The sequence below is a fragment of the Lemur catta genome, chromosome 24 (genome assembly GCF_020740605.2).
Source record: "Lemur catta isolate mLemCat1 chromosome 24, mLemCat1.pri, whole genome shotgun sequence".
Classification (NCBI taxonomy): Eukaryota; Metazoa; Chordata; class Mammalia; order Primates; family Lemuridae; genus Lemur; species Lemur catta.
The window spans coordinates 5,160,256-5,175,450 of NC_059151.1; the positions used below are offsets into that span (position 1 = coordinate 5,160,256).

The 15,195-nt window shown below is 40.6% G+C and overlaps 1 protein-coding gene across 4 annotated transcripts in view; it reads left to right on the forward strand.

The window, feature by feature from the left end:
* The window catches only part of HERC3 (HECT and RLD domain containing E3 ubiquitin protein ligase 3), a 113,151-nt gene that overhangs the window by 38,039 nt on the left and 59,917 nt on the right, over window positions 1-15,195 (forward strand). For 3 of the 4 annotated variants that reach the window (XM_045536816.1, XM_045536817.1, XM_045536818.1), the window contains exons 4-10: window positions 1,196-1,355; window positions 5,355-5,431; window positions 6,241-6,462; window positions 7,384-7,475; window positions 8,348-8,478; window positions 9,037-9,197; window positions 11,549-11,625. In XM_045536816.1, the coding sequence (XP_045392772.1) occupies window positions 1,196-1,355; window positions 5,355-5,431; window positions 6,241-6,462; window positions 7,384-7,475; window positions 8,348-8,478; window positions 9,037-9,197; window positions 11,549-11,625 (920 nt within the window). The remainder of the gene's footprint in view (window positions 1-1,195; window positions 1,356-5,354; window positions 5,432-6,240; window positions 6,463-7,383; window positions 7,476-8,347; window positions 8,479-9,036; window positions 9,198-11,548; window positions 11,626-15,195) is intronic. The other variant, XM_045536819.1, reaches the window with a different exon arrangement.

Genomic DNA, 15,195 nt, shown 5'->3' on the forward strand with positions numbered 1-15,195 from the left:
CACCCAGGCTGCAGTGCGGTGGCACAATGGTGGCTCAGTGCAGCCTTGAACTCCTGGGCTCCAGCAATCTTACCGCCCCAACCTCCCAAGTAGCTGGGACTACAGGCTCACGCCACCACACCCAGCTCTTCTTTGAAATTGTCTACCTTGTGTCTTCTCCATTCTCTTTCTGGAGCTGTTAGTTTTCAGATGTTGGATCTCTTGGAGCAAACCCATAATTTCTTATCCTTGTTCCCCCTCTGATTTGTTCTGTGCTTTTTTGTTCTATTGCCTACAAAATTTCATCAATTGTAACTTCTCATCCTGCTTTTGAAGCTTTTTTTTTAAAAAAATGAAAATAGCCACATTTTTAGCTTCCGAGTTATTTTTGTTTTCTCTTTGAATGATACTTTTCTGTAGCACTCTCTGGCTAGTTCATGGATTGAAACACCTTCTTTTATTTCTCTAAGTAAGGACTTTTTAAAAAACTTTTTGCTCCCTGTATGATCTTTGTCTTCAGAGTTCGTTTTCTTCCGTTTGTGTTGGTCTTTGTCTTTCATGTTAAAGTTTTTCTCATAAAATGGGCGATCCTTGTCTGGCCTCTCCTGTTTAAGAGTGAGGGACTGCGTGTGGCTGGAGCCGTGCCTGTGTGGGCCATTCTTGTCCACTGCTGGGAAGCCAAACCTGTCATTGAGGGACCCACGGATGTCAGTGTTCTGTGCGTCTTTTCTTTTCGGCCAGTTTTCCCAGGGAGAAATCTTCCGTCGCCTGGCTGGACACTTACAAGGTTGTGTTCTGGAACTGAGGGGAGAAAGGTGTGTAGAATTCTGAACGTGTGCGTGGGGTGGGGAGCGAGTCTCGTTGTTCCAAGGAGAATTTCGCTTAGTCCCATTGCTTCTAGGAATAAGCCTCATTTCCACCCACATTTGGGCCTCTCTGATTCAGCGTCTCCAAATAATACACTGTCTCGCTTCTCCCTGGGTGGAGAAGCTCCAGGCAGGTGGCTGCACAGGGTCAGGGAACGTTTGGGACGTGTGTGCTGTGATAGCCAGTGTAGCGGACTCTAGATCGATGGTGTTTAGAGATACATAAGGTTTATAATCTCTATAAATACACATATTTATTGGTTCTCTTAAAAAAACAACTGCCTGGGGAGAGGATTGTGTGTAAAGGTTTCTGGGCTGCACGTTTCCTCCTTTGGTTTGGTCTCTTGCAGAGCAAATCGGAGCTTTGGCAGATGAGCACATCATTCACGTGGCGTGCGGCGAGTCCCACAGTCTGGCCCTCAGTGACCGGGGCCAGCTGTTTTCTTGGGGTGCAGGGAGTGATGGTCAACTAGGACTCATGACTACTGAGGACTCCGTAGCAGTGCCCAGGTAAGAATGTCACCGAAAGGAATCTAGGTTTCCACTGTCAGTTGTTTCACATATTATTTCCTGCTGGTGCTTTGGTGTAGACTCCTTGTTTTTTTTTTTTTTGATACAGAGTCTCGCTTTGTTGCCTGGGCTAGAGTGAGTGCCGTGGTGTCAGCCTCGCTCACAGCAACCTCAAACTCCTGGGCTCAAGCGATCCTCCTGCCTCAGCCTCCTGAGTAGCTGGGACTACAGGCATGCGCCACCATGCCCGGCTAATTTTTTGTATATATATTTTTAGTTGGCCAGATAATTTCTTTCTATTTTCAGTAGAGACGGGGGTCTCACTCTTGCTCAGGCTGGTCTTGAACTCCTGACCTCGAGCAATCCACCCACCTCGGCCTCCCAGAGTGCTAGGGTTACAGGCGTGAGCCACCACGCCCGGCCGACTCCTTGTTTTTGTTCTGCTTTCTTCATTTAATCAGTTGCTGTTTCCTTTGTGCTCCTGCTTTGCCTTGGACTGTTATGGCACTTGTCACACAAAGTGTAATTATTTATGGAAGTCTATGTCTCCAGTTCAAAAACGTGAGCCGATCGGGAACCATCCGGGATTTGCTCTGACAGCCTGGTGGCCGGCTGAGTGCCCGGCACTCGATAAATGCTTGACTGAAAAGGGCACCTTCTTCATATCCTGGACTTATTAACTTTCAACCTAAAATTGCAAGTCTCAATGACTCAATTAAGCACTTTAGAATCACAAAGCTGACCTATTACTCTAATAATAGGCCGAATTACCTTAAGCATTATAAATAGCTAAAATACCAAATATACAGAGATTCTTTAACACAAAAATACTCATACAGTGGTTTTGAGTCTTTTAAATATTAATAATTCCCTGGATATAAATGTTAGATGCTTTAGCTAATATTTAACAGTTGCTTCACCACTAAGAAACATCCAAAATAGTAAAGTTACTTTCAGATGTACTTTTTGGGGGTGATGTCCCAGTTTGTTGAGGGTTCCTAATAATGAAGGAGGCTACCATTTTATTCCCTTCATTTAATTCTTGTTCTTTTATACTAAACATATACCACATACCCCTGTTGTACATGTCACAGTATTTGTAATTATTTACATAATGTTTATTTTTATTACAAAGCTGTGAGCTCTTGATGGCAGCAGAACTGGATTATTCATTGTAGCATCACCCTTGCTAAGATTGTTCGGCACGTACATTGCTCTGTGCTACTTTGTTTAATAAATGCCCTCTCCTCTCTTGCTTAATTATTGTCTCCTTTAAAGGACAATATATTCTTCGTCCTCTTCCTTTTTACCCTCCTTAGATTTTTGTCTCTTTAATCAAAAGCTGTTTTAAGGAAAAGAGGAACATGGAGGTAAGACTGATTTGATTCATTTCCTGATTTAGAACAGGTAATGTCTTAGGTTCATTTCTTTTAAAAATTAATTTAATTTTGAGGGGAGAGGGAGAATGGTAGTAAGAAAAAAGGAGTGTAAGATTTTAGTTAAATTATGTGTGATATTAGGAGAAAGATTTATAACATTAATGACAAAAATATTTCATGTGTTGATGACCAAAGACTCAATAAAGGTTTTTAATGGCATTTCCTTTTTAAAAATGAAGTCATCTGTGTTACAGTAGCAATTTAATTTTCATTACTTATGTCTACATTATGGATGATTTGTATATCCAAGGCTTTGGTTTGCATGTAGTTTGTTATAACTTAATTGAAATAAACTAATTCATACCTTGGTGTTATGGAAAGTAACATAGCTTTAGAATCAAACAGCCTTGGATTCTAATACTGCTCTGTTACTTATAAGGTGAATGACCTTGGGAAAATTGTTTAACTTTTGTAAGCCTCAGTTTCCTAGCTTCAAAATGGAATTACATATTATACACCTTACGGAGTTATGGGGAGGATAGAATGAGCTGAGCAGGTAAAACACAGCATGGACTCGCACTGTGTGTGCCCTCCTCTCCACCTCAAGGGTACAATTTCCCTGTTATTTGTATTCTTGACTCGGTTCCTTTCTGTAACTGACAGTGACCCATTAAGGGGGGGCAGTGTGGGGAATTTGAGTGGAAACTGGATGGGAAAAAGGGCTGCTGCTGCATGGCAGCCTCTGGAACGTTGGTCCCGCAGGCAGTAATGCATTTTCCAACTTTAGAAAATAATGGTCTTCTACAAACTATTCATAAACACAACTTGGATGAATGTCCAGAGAATTATTCGGAGCAAAAAAAGCTAATTCCAAAAGGTTGCCTATTGTATGATTCCACTTATATACAATTTTAAAAATAACAAAATTTAAGAAAGGAGGATTGATTAGTGGTTGCCCGGGGCTAAGGACTGGGCAGGGATGGAGAGGTTATAAAAGTGCAACATGAGGAAATCCTTGTGGTGGTGGAACTGTGAACTGTTCAGTATCTTGACTGCGGCGGTGGATCCATGAACCTACACTGATGGTAAAATTAATACGCAAGAATTAGTACAAGTAAAATCGGGGGAGTATGAATAAGATTGAATTATGAATAAGTATTGAAGTCAATATCCTGGCTGTAACATTGTACTATACATTTGCAAAATGTTACCTTTGGGGGAACCTGGACAAAGTGTAAGGGGTCTCCCTGTATTATTTCTTACAACCACGTGTGAAGCCACAGTTATCTCAATAAAAAATTAGTTCAGTTCTGTTTGGTACTGAATGCATTTATGAACTCTATTTTATGTTTTTATATCTTGAGAAAATAAAACATTAACAAAAGCCACAGTATCTGTCACACTGAGTAATCCTCTGTCCCCTCCCTAGGACATCTGCCTTCTGATACCCCTCTCCTGAAAGGGTATCCGTCTGACCCCTTTGTTCCCATGGCTTAATGCATTTACTGCAGATGGACGTGACAGTTGTCAACTATTAAAACGGGACAGGAGCTATTCCTAGGAGGCCCGACTCTGTCGGGCAGGGCCAAGCACTTTACATGGAACTTTTCTTTTAATTCTCACCAACCTATAAAGTAGGTGCTGTTGTTACCTTTCTGTTTCACATGAGCAATCAGAGGAATAAGATTTGAAAAGAAATCCTATAATCCTCCTCTTTACTATTCTAGGGAATTAGGGTTTTTGGAGGTATTGCTCCTGTTTTTTAAGAAATTGTGGTATAAAATACACATAACATAAAGTATACCACCTTAACCATTTTAAAGTGTGTAGTTCAGTAATGGTAAGTATATTCACATCTGAAGAACTTTTTTTATCTTACAAAATCTATTTCTGTGAATTTGACTACTCTAGATATTTTATATAAGTGGATTCATACAGTTTTGACTTTTTGTGACTAGCTTATTTATTAAATGCTTTTTAATGGTTGTTGATAAAATAACTTAGCACAATGTCCTCTGGGTTCATCCATGTTGAAGCATGTGTCAGAATTTCTTTCCGTTTTAAGGCTGATTAATATTCCGTTATATGTATGTACCACAATTTTGTTTAGTCATTCATTCATCAGTGGTCACTTGGGTTGTTTCTACCTTTTGGCTGTTGTGACTAATGTTGTTATGAACATGGGTGTACAGATACCTCTTTGGGATTCTGCTTTCAATTCTTTTGGATATATACCCAGAAGTGAAATTGCTGGATTGTGGCGTTGCCCTTATTTCGAAAGCCATTTAGACACCAACCGTATTCTCAGGGATCTGTCTACTGTAGCTAATTCCATTTGTTCCTGAATTGGAGATGACAGGGTAGGAAGTAACAGAGGATTGAGGTCTAAGTGCAGAAGTGTTTTTGTTTTTTTGTTTTAAATAGTAATTACCTAAGAGGCTGAAGGCTAGTGAAAGACCTAATAAAATTATATCATGTAAAACTTCATATTTGATTTTAAAAAGTCTTTCAAGCAAGATGATATTATTTATTACAAATATTTTATTTAGTTGGGAGTATTTCTGATAATTGTGTTTGTGTGTGAATGCCCTTCTTAAAAAGAAAGCCTTTTCTCTTTTAGGTTAATACAAAAGCTGAACCAGCAGACGATATTACAAGTTTCCTGTGGCAACTGGCATTGCTTGGCTCTTGCAGCTGGTAATGTAACATTAAATACACGCTAATGCTATTATATGTTAATTTTGAAAACATTTCTCCTTGCATTTTTGTGTGCTATTATCTGACTCAAAGCCTTTAATTAACGGTTAGGGTCTGTGCATTGCTGTTGGCCGTGAAGGTTCTCAGGTAGCATTTGCATAGCTCGTCCTTTCCCCAGGGTGCGGAGTTGCAGTGGGTGGTCATCGTTGCTGCTCCAGCTCTCTCAGGGGAAGATGAGCAGGAGGAGGACCGTACCTGGGTGTTCTTGAGCGTGTAGAAGATTGGTTTTTCTTAGCTACAGCCTACTCTCAAGCTACATTCTGCTGTCAAGCTCCCAAATAAATGAAAAAGAAGGAGTTAGAGAAACTTAAGCTGGCAAATAATACTGGACTCTCTTTGAGTAAACCTGTGCTTGCATGTCCTTCTTGATCGTCTGCAGAGCATCCCCGGTGGTCGTAGGTAGACCTCTTGGGTCTCGTGGTCCTAGTGTGGTCAGAACTAGTTCACCTTGCTTATGCCCGGTAATTGGCCTGTTCACAATTGAATTTACTTAAACATTTAATATTTCCTTTGCATAAGTGTTTGATAGTCTTTGAAGGGCATTAAGACTCAGCTTATCTCTTTGTTGTCATGTCAAGTGGAGCTTTGGTTTTGGCAGTCTTACAGCATGAAGTGTCTCTGTGCCCTTGCTCTTGGGTAGGTTTGGTGGGGGCCGGGGGAACTAACAGATGATCTTAATAACTAGATAACTCTTGTGTGTAGAATTCGTATCACTTTTTGTAATACCAGTTATCCTGTTCTTATTTCAGATGGCCAGTTCTTCACGTGGGGAAAGAACAGCCACGGGCAGCTAGGCCTGGGGAAGGAGTTCCCCTCCCAGGCCAGCCCGCAGAGAGTGAGGTCCCTGGAGGGGATCCCGCTGGCCCAGGTGGCTGCAGGAGGGGCCCACAGCTTTGCCCTGTCGCTCTCAGGAGCTGTTTTTGGCTGGGGGATGAATAATGCGGGGCAGCTGGGGCTCAGTGATGAAAAGGGTAGGTAAACTCTTCATGTGTACCTGTTCAGTTCAAAGGCACCTTCATTTTTTCAGCAGGTGCCTCTTGCAGATCTGCTGTGTGCTGGCTCCCTGCTGGGCACGAAGGGAACAGCAGCGAACAAAACAGAGCATCTTTGGCTTAGTGGAGACTGTATTCTAATGGATGGAAGCAAATAAACTAGTAAATGTATAGCATGTCAGAGAGTTCGAGAGAAAAGCTCTCTGTTTTACACAAGCTGGTGAGGAAGGGCCCCTCTGATGGGGAAATATTTGAGCAGAGCCCTGGTAGGAAGTCAGGTGGGAAAGGAGGTTGGATATCTGGGTGAAGGATGTGTCAGAGGGAACAGGGCGTGGGAAGATGCGTGGGTGGAGAGAGCAAGGGGCAGAGTGCAGAGCTGGTGGTCAGAGGGGTAGGGAGGCCCCGTGGGGCAGGGGAGGGTTTGCCTTCTTTTCTCAGTGAGGGGGAAGACACTGAGGGTTTGGAAGAGAGGAGTGATCCAGTTTGACTTTGGCTGCAGTCAGGCGAGGGGGAAGCTGGAAGACGAATTTGGAGGTTGCGGGAGTAAAGTCGGATTCTGAACGCATTTGATGATGAGGCCAGTTGTTACTGCTCATTTTTGCTCCCATGGTTTGAAATAAAGGAAAAGCTGAAAGGATAAAAGTGCCATTTATGAAATGGGGAGAACTGATGGGTGAGATGGGGAGTGGGCAGAGTTGGAGAGTGGGCGGAAACCATGAACTGGGTTTTAGAGATGTTAAAATTGAGAATCTGTTGGACAGCCAAGTGCAGACACAGGGAGGAAGCTGAATGTGTGTCAGGAATCCAGGGGGACCCAAAATTCATGCTAAGATAGTTAAATATATTTCCTCTCCAAGGCAAACGATAGTGACATTGTGATTTTACTTTATCTTATTCTAGATCGAGAGTCTCCATGCCATGTAAAACTCTTACGTACGCAAAAAGTTGTCTATATTAGCTGTGGAGAAGAACACACAGCCGTTCTCACAAAGGTAAAGGGTTTGGAGTACTCTGCATTAGTGCTGGGTGTGAAATGGGTGATTGTAATTGCTTGATATTTTAGAATAGTAACGGTATATAATTTACAGTATTTTGGCTTGAACTTGAACGCTCTAAATAGCTTGGTTTCTTTTCCAAAGGAATAGAAAAAGACTTTTTTTTTAATGTCTGTGTTTTCCTTTTTGATAATCTTATAGATTCTCTTAGTAACTTAGTAAAAATAGTTCAGTATAAATAACTTTAAAATATAGTACAGTATGTATATAAAACAATATCCTATGTTCCTTAAAAACAAGTCATTTAAATACATAAAAACAGAAATAGCAATTTGATGTTTTAAAATTATCAACCTGTTTCTTTTGCTTCTAAGTAGTTACATTTTAGAGAGAATGAAAACGTTATTTTCATATTTAGAAAATACTATCTAGATTCACTTTAATAAAATGCTTTATCATTTGTTCAAATGTAGCTGTTAAAAAAATCTTACTTATCAAGGAGTTTGTGGAGCACTTAATTTCTTACATATGAATGATCAAGCAAAATTGCCTCATTTCACCTAACTCCTTGTTTCTCATTTTAAAATTTTGTCTCTTAACACATCATTGTACTTTTAAACAATTTTTTAAATTTAAAGATAGTACACATTCCCTTGAGCAGAACTGACTACATAAGGATGTAGTCTTAAGTTCCCTTTTTATTATTTTTCTATTTAATGAATGTTCTAAAGAAGTGATATTGGCCAAGTATCAAATGAGTGCAGTATTTGTGTAAACCATTGTGATGGGAATTTTGTATACAAGTTTTAAAATAGTATCCTCAAGCTCAGAGATAAGAGTGAAGTCATACTGTGTTTGTTCCTTGTCAGAATGGAGGTGTGTTTACTTTTGGTGCTGGTTCCTGCGGGCAGCTTGGACATGACTCCATGAATGATGAGGTTAATCCAAGAAGAGTTCTAGAGCTGATGGGTAGTGAAGTAACTCAGATTGCCTGTGGCAGGTGAGTGGTCTTAAGAGCTTCCTGGTATCTACGGAGACCCAGAAATGGTTCTTGTCTTTGTAGTGATGGGGAATGTGATTACACCTAGCTACCGTCATTTTAAGACATCTTAATTGCACACACTCTGGTGGTGAAATTTGGAAAAAGTCAGATCTTAATAGGGTGTTGTAAGGAAGGGTTTTAGAGCAGAACAACATGGAGATGTTAGGCTTCTTTGGGGATAGAGTATCAGGATGTGAGAAGAGATTGAAGAAAGGAAAGTGAGAGAGTCCCAAAGAACTTCTTGGAAATTTTGCCTGAGTCTACTCTGCTTCTTCCCACTTATCTCAGGAGCCAAATGCAGAAGATCATCCAGCTCTTTCTATGGCTTGCCATCGTCCCCAAGACCTAGAGTGTCAGAGGAGGATAGTGTTACAGTAAAAGTACTGCAAAAAGTCCCATGTTAACATGGAGGAGGCTGTGTAGAAGCACACGTGGAGGTTAAAAGTCAGGGTCTGAGTGTACATCCACATCAGGAGGAACTATGCTGATGAGTTAATTTAAATTATTTTTCCACAGACAACACACCCTAGCTTTTGTGCCTTCTTCCGGACTCATCTATGCATTTGGTTGTGGAGCAAGAGGTCAACTCGGAACTGGACACACCTGTAACGTTAAGTGCCCGTCTCCTGTCAAGGGTTACTGGGCTGCCCACAGTAGCCAGCTGTCAGCCCGAGCTGGTAAGCAGGAATTTAAGGGTATTTTAAATGATGAAAACAATTGTCTATAGAACGTGTCTCAGTTCGTTTTGTGCTGCTGTAAAGGAATGCCTGAGGCTGGGTGATTTATAAAGAAGAGAGGTTTGTTTGGCTCACAGTTCTGCAGACTGTGCGAGAAGCATCGTACCAGCATCTGTTAGTGGTGAGGGTTTCGGGAGCTTCCAGTGGAGGTGGAAGGCAGTGGGGGAGCAGGCGTGTCACATGGCAGGAGAGGGAGCAAGAGAGGGAAGAGCCGGTGCCAGCCTCCTTTAAACAACCAGCTTTCTTGTGAACTCCCAAAGTGAGAACTCACTCATTATCATGGGGGGGTGGCACCAAGCCATACATGAGGGATCCACCCCCAGACCCAAACACCTCCCACCAGTCCCGCATTCAGACCTGGGGGTCAAATCTCAACATGAGATCCCGGGAAGCCAGACATCCAAGCCGTATCAATAAGTACCTGTTATTTACCCTGAGGTCTTATGGAGGGAATGAATATAAGCAAATTTTTAAACATCATTCAACAAATATTTGAGTACTTAATGTGCATGAAGCACTAGAGTTGCAGATCCTAGAGAGTAAATAAAGCATAAGGTTTAATTTTGTCCCCAAGGACTTTGGTGGTGGTGTATAAATTTTATTATTGTTGCTAATAATGAGAGTTGACATTTATTGACTCCTTAACCAAGTTTCATTACAATGCTAAGGACTCAAAACCACCTAAGAACTAGTGGCTGTTATCCACATATTAGAGACGAGGGAATTGTCTTAAAGGGATTAAGTAACTTGCCCAAGATCACATAGCTTCTGCTGGTAGGATGTGAACCCAGGCGTGCCTCATTCTGAAGCCCAGGTATTATGTTACCTTCACTTTGCTGTTGGTATCTTGGTCATAACATGATGTGATTTCTTTTTATGCCATGTTTTTCTTCCCTTAAAAGTTAAATAGCCAAGTATTCATTTCACTGGAAATCAAAGTAAGGCAGTCATTAATATTGAGTGACTGCCTCATCTTGGAATAATAAATCTAGAAGCTGAAATGGAACTAGAGAGTCATTAAAAAGTATAATTTAATAATTAATTTTGATTTTAAAAAGTCTGTGAGGTGACACATTTATGGCTTGATTAGGAATTTTTTTTAAACCATAACAATTGTTAAGTTCCTTACTGGATTATAAGAAACTTAAGGGACTAACTCTTCTTTGTAAACCTAGCATATAGCACAGGGCTTGGCATAAACTTGTCGCTCCATAAATACCAGTGGATGAATATATGAGCGTCTGAAAATGTAGTGGCACTGAAAATAGAAAATAAACAAGGTTTTGTTTTGGCGATGTTCCCAAAAGCAAAAGGAAGCCTTGGTGTCCTCCTGTCACTGGTAAATTTTCTTTTCTCTAAGGCATTTTACTCACATGTGGAAAACATGTGTTCAAGAAATATACCAATTTAAGAGACTCAAGTGTTTTGTAGGTTAATTTGAAACCACAAATTCCCCCCCCCCCCCCCAGATGAGGTGTTTCTCTGTCACCAAGGCTGGAGTGCAGTGGCGTGATCATAGCTCACTGCAGCCTCAAACTGCTGGGCTCAAGCAGTCCTCCCGCCCAGTCTCCCAAGTAGCACCACCATGCAGGCTAATTTTCCTTATATTTTGTAGAGATGGGGTCTTGCTGTGTTGCCCATGCTGGTCTTGAACTCCTAGCCCCAAGTGACCCTCCCATCGCAGCCTCCCAAAGTGCTGTGACTACAGGCCTGAGCTACCGCGCTTAGCCTGAAATCACAGATTTTTGCAGTTGAATTGTAATCTGACTTATGTGTTCCTAAATTTGTGCTTGGATATTTGCCAAAATGATTTTATAACGTAAGTAGGCAAGTGGCAATTTGTTATGTAAATGCTGTGGTTTTAGGAACCTTCATTGTAATGTGGGAGCACAGAGGGAAGGAGCAAGCCTCTCCTGAAGGGGGTAGGGCCGATTGCGTGCAGGTTTGGAATTATCTGTCAGGCATATGTTACCGTTTCGAATAATGCTCTTTTTCATTTCAGGTCAGTGGCCTGACAGAGTTAGAATGAAAAATAGAAACGAGGTCAGGATTAGCTTGGCAGTCCAGGGAGGGGGCAGAGGTAGAGTTAGCCTGGAGGATACCATTTTATATATTTATTTTTAATGGAAGTAGAAATAGTCCTAGGCAGAGAGCCCAGAGAGAAGGTTTCTTCTCGGACATAAGAAAAGGGATAGGAAACCACTCTGAAGCATATTTTAGAAAAGTAGAAAAAGAGCATCAAGGAGAAACTTCAATTACTGAAAACTGTGCTGTTGGAATCTTTTTGACAGATCGCTTTAAATACCATATTGTTAAGCAGATCTTCTCTGGAGGAGACCAGACTTTTGTACTTTGCTCCAAATATGAGGTAAAATTTTCTTTTTGACTACTGCTTTGGGGGTAGAATAACGGTGAACCAATTTTTATTTTAATAAATAAATACATGATAGCAATGTTACTCTTTGTTTCTGCCAGTTTTATCTTATTAAATAACCAAAGTAAATCTTGAATTACTTAACTCCATTTTGCTCCCATGAAGTGCCGGTAATTTTCCTGGTATTATAATCACAGAGGTCTAATTTATAATTTAAAATTGTTTATTTATATCCATATTTGTTCTTAAAGAAATTTAAGGCAGCCTTAGGGAGTTTGTGCTTGCTTTGGCATTGTTTGACTTTTCATTTCTTTCCTTCCCTGTTAAGTAGCAGCAAATGCTAGGTATTCGAGAACTTACTGGGTTTCTTTGTTTGATGTGATTGAATATATGATATTAATATATATGAAAGTTACCACAATTTTCAGATTTGTTTTGTTATTTATAATCTGTTTATGACAGCACACCAGAATTTCCCTCCTGTTGTCTCTCGTGTCACTGTAGTGCATGAGCCAGGAGCAACAACGTCGCAGAATCTTTCCAGTTTAAGGCGGAGTGTAGGTCCAGGTGTCTGTGACAGGGCTTGAATTCACCCCCCTCTTCCGGGTTGGGGGAATTCAGTCTGAAAAAAAAAAGCTCCGCAGATTTGTGTTCAGCCCTCCACTCCTTCCCCTGTTCAGCACTTTCTCTCCTCTCTTGTCTTCCTCTTCCCACCCTTCCTGCTTGTATTCCACAGGCTTTTCGGCGGGGGGACCAGCTGCATACGGAGCTTTGATCCCTCCCCTCCTGGGGGAGCAGGGATGATACAGGAGTCATCACGGGTTGGGGAGAAAATAAGCCGCGATGGGAACAGGGGCCCTGTCAGTCCTGGAAACTCTCCCCGTTAGTCTGGGACTTTGTCCTCTTCACACACACAAAGTTCTTGTCTGGTGGTCACTGTCATTCTGTGAATCTGGCGGCAAAGACACTGGTGAAGGCTGAGGCTACAGGTGGGACAGCTGGCATCCCCGGTGAGCCACCTTCAGGCCAGGCGCCTGGGGTGATCGGGAACTGCTGCTTGGGACCCGTTCAGACCCAGCTTCAGAGCGTCAGAGAGACCCTGAGGGAAACTGAGGTTATTCTTTGTTTCTTCAAGATGCCAATACAGCAAAATATGAAAAGCACCAGATCTCTGCAGGATAATAGCTTTTTGTCTGCAAGTAGTGGGGTTTTAAGTATTCATTTCCTTAAGAAATTGGCTTGCATAATATCATCTAATTATGTTGAATTTCTTGTGAAATTCAACATAAAATTTAGTTTCCTTCCTTTTATAAATATAGTATCTGATATATGTACCTGAATTTTAAATTTATTATATTTAATGTAGTTGGACCTGGACAACAACTCATTGATGAGAAGGAAATGAAGTAGCGTAGTGTCCGAAAGACTAGGGCCAGTTAAAGCTTAAACAACTGGTAAGAGAGAGAAGCATGAAAAATGTAAGAAAAAGGAACTGAAAATGGGCTATTACTTAGGAAGGCATTGCTCTTTCTTTTTAAAACTGAAACCTGTACACATTTACTTAAACTACAGAGACTGATCAAATCACGTGCTTACTCTGTTACCCTGTCACTTACAGAACCAAGAAAAAGCACCTGTGTATTCACAACCTTCATTTCCATAAAATGTGGACTCATTCATTCATGCCAGGCCTTGAGGTGGAAGAGGGCTGGAAGGAGTTTAATTCAGATACTCCTTTGCTACATTTGATTCTAGGTCCTGGGAATTTAGTGCATGTAAACCAAAGCCTCTCCTTTTCCTTTCATTTTGTTCCTTGGATAGGACTGAAGAGGGAATGTGGTTGGGATTGTTAGATTGTGTGTGTGTGTGTATCTGTCTCAAAGTCTGCTAAGTGACATAATCCTCTTTTTCATAGAACAGTGAGTGATTCTTAACCTTGGCCGCCCACCAGAATCCCGTGGGAGCTTTAAAAAATACTGACGCCTTCAAGATTCTTATTTAATTGGTCTGGAGTGTGACTTGGCCATCAGGGTTTTTGAAAGCTCCCCCGGTGATCCAAAGTCCAGCCCAAGTTGAGAAACATTGACCTAAAGCAGTTTCCTCTTTCTGACCTGTGTATATTAAAGGCATGGAAAAAAGATTTTTTTTTCTTTGTTCATTAAGTGGTTCTGAGATTGTACTTCAGCCAAGGTATGTGTGGTTTATTGGACATGCCATGAAGAATGAGAAAATAGTTCCAAGTCCAGGGGTGGGGAACCTTTTCATGTTGGAGGGCTGCATTAATTTATTGTAATCAAATAAGGCCACATTCAAGAAACTTCCGTTATATATATTATACTTAAAAATGTACCTAATTTTGTAAATATCTAACTACTATGTAATCAATAATTTCAAAAAATGAAAACTATTTGTTAATTTTAAAGTTAACCTTTTAACCACTTGGTTGTGTCTGCTTTTTGTTGGAAAGCGTTTGAATATCTGGTTGCAGCATGGAGGGTCCACAGTTTCAGTTCATCCTCTAGAATGGGCATGAGTCATTTGTGACCTTAAGGATATCTTGATTCGGATTAGGTGGGAGAATGTAGATTCGCAGCAATAAGTGGTTGAAAAGCAAGAAAGCATTTTTGGGGGCATGTTGCTGAAAGTGTTGGGTATTCTGCATTTTCCCATATTTCAGTTGGATCTTTCTTAGCATAAAACAATGCCTTAAGAATGTCATCTACTGAGAGCTCAATCAGTTCCATCTGCAGTTCTTTAGGTGCCTTGGTGGTGTCAACTAGGTGAGGCCAAGATGCTAATTTGGGTGTGATGTCATGGTTCTTAAAGTCAGTGAACCTTTCATTGTATTCTCCAATTAATAGATCTATAACAGCTGTACATTCTTCAGATGATTCACATATATCATCTTGCTCATCAGTGACCTTTGCTATCTGGGGAAAATGTTCATCTGAAATTTTTTTTTGAAGAAGTATTTTGAAAAAAAGATAGCTTTTTTAGAAATGCTTGGATTTTTTGCCATATATATAGACTTAGTTTTATCATGCAAAGAAATATTCAGGTCATTTTGATTTAATGTGGTATCACACAGAAATGCTGCATTCCTATAGAAATCTTCGTTCAATAATTCACATTGCTGATTCTGTTCTTCATAAAATTTATCTGTTCTCGCATAGATAAAATTTTGGCTAACAACTGTCGCTGAGATAGCCCACGCACTTTAGAATAATATGGCAAATCCACACTGAATACCTCATTGTGCAACTTTAGCATGTTACAAAACTGATGATGCTGTTGCATTTGCATGAATATAGTTAACAATACTTAGAACTTGTTGTAAAGTGCTACTTAAAATAGTAGCTTTAGCACAGAGATTCTGCTGTTGCAAGATACAATGAAAAGGAATGAGAGCATCTGGATTTGTTAATACTTTTTTTTAATCTGTGCAGTAAATCGTTCATGTTTTCCTGTCATTGAAGGTGCACCATTTGTACATACACTCGCTAAATTTACCAAATTCAGTCCAACTTCATGACATTCATCTTGAAAGTTGTTGAAGATATCTAG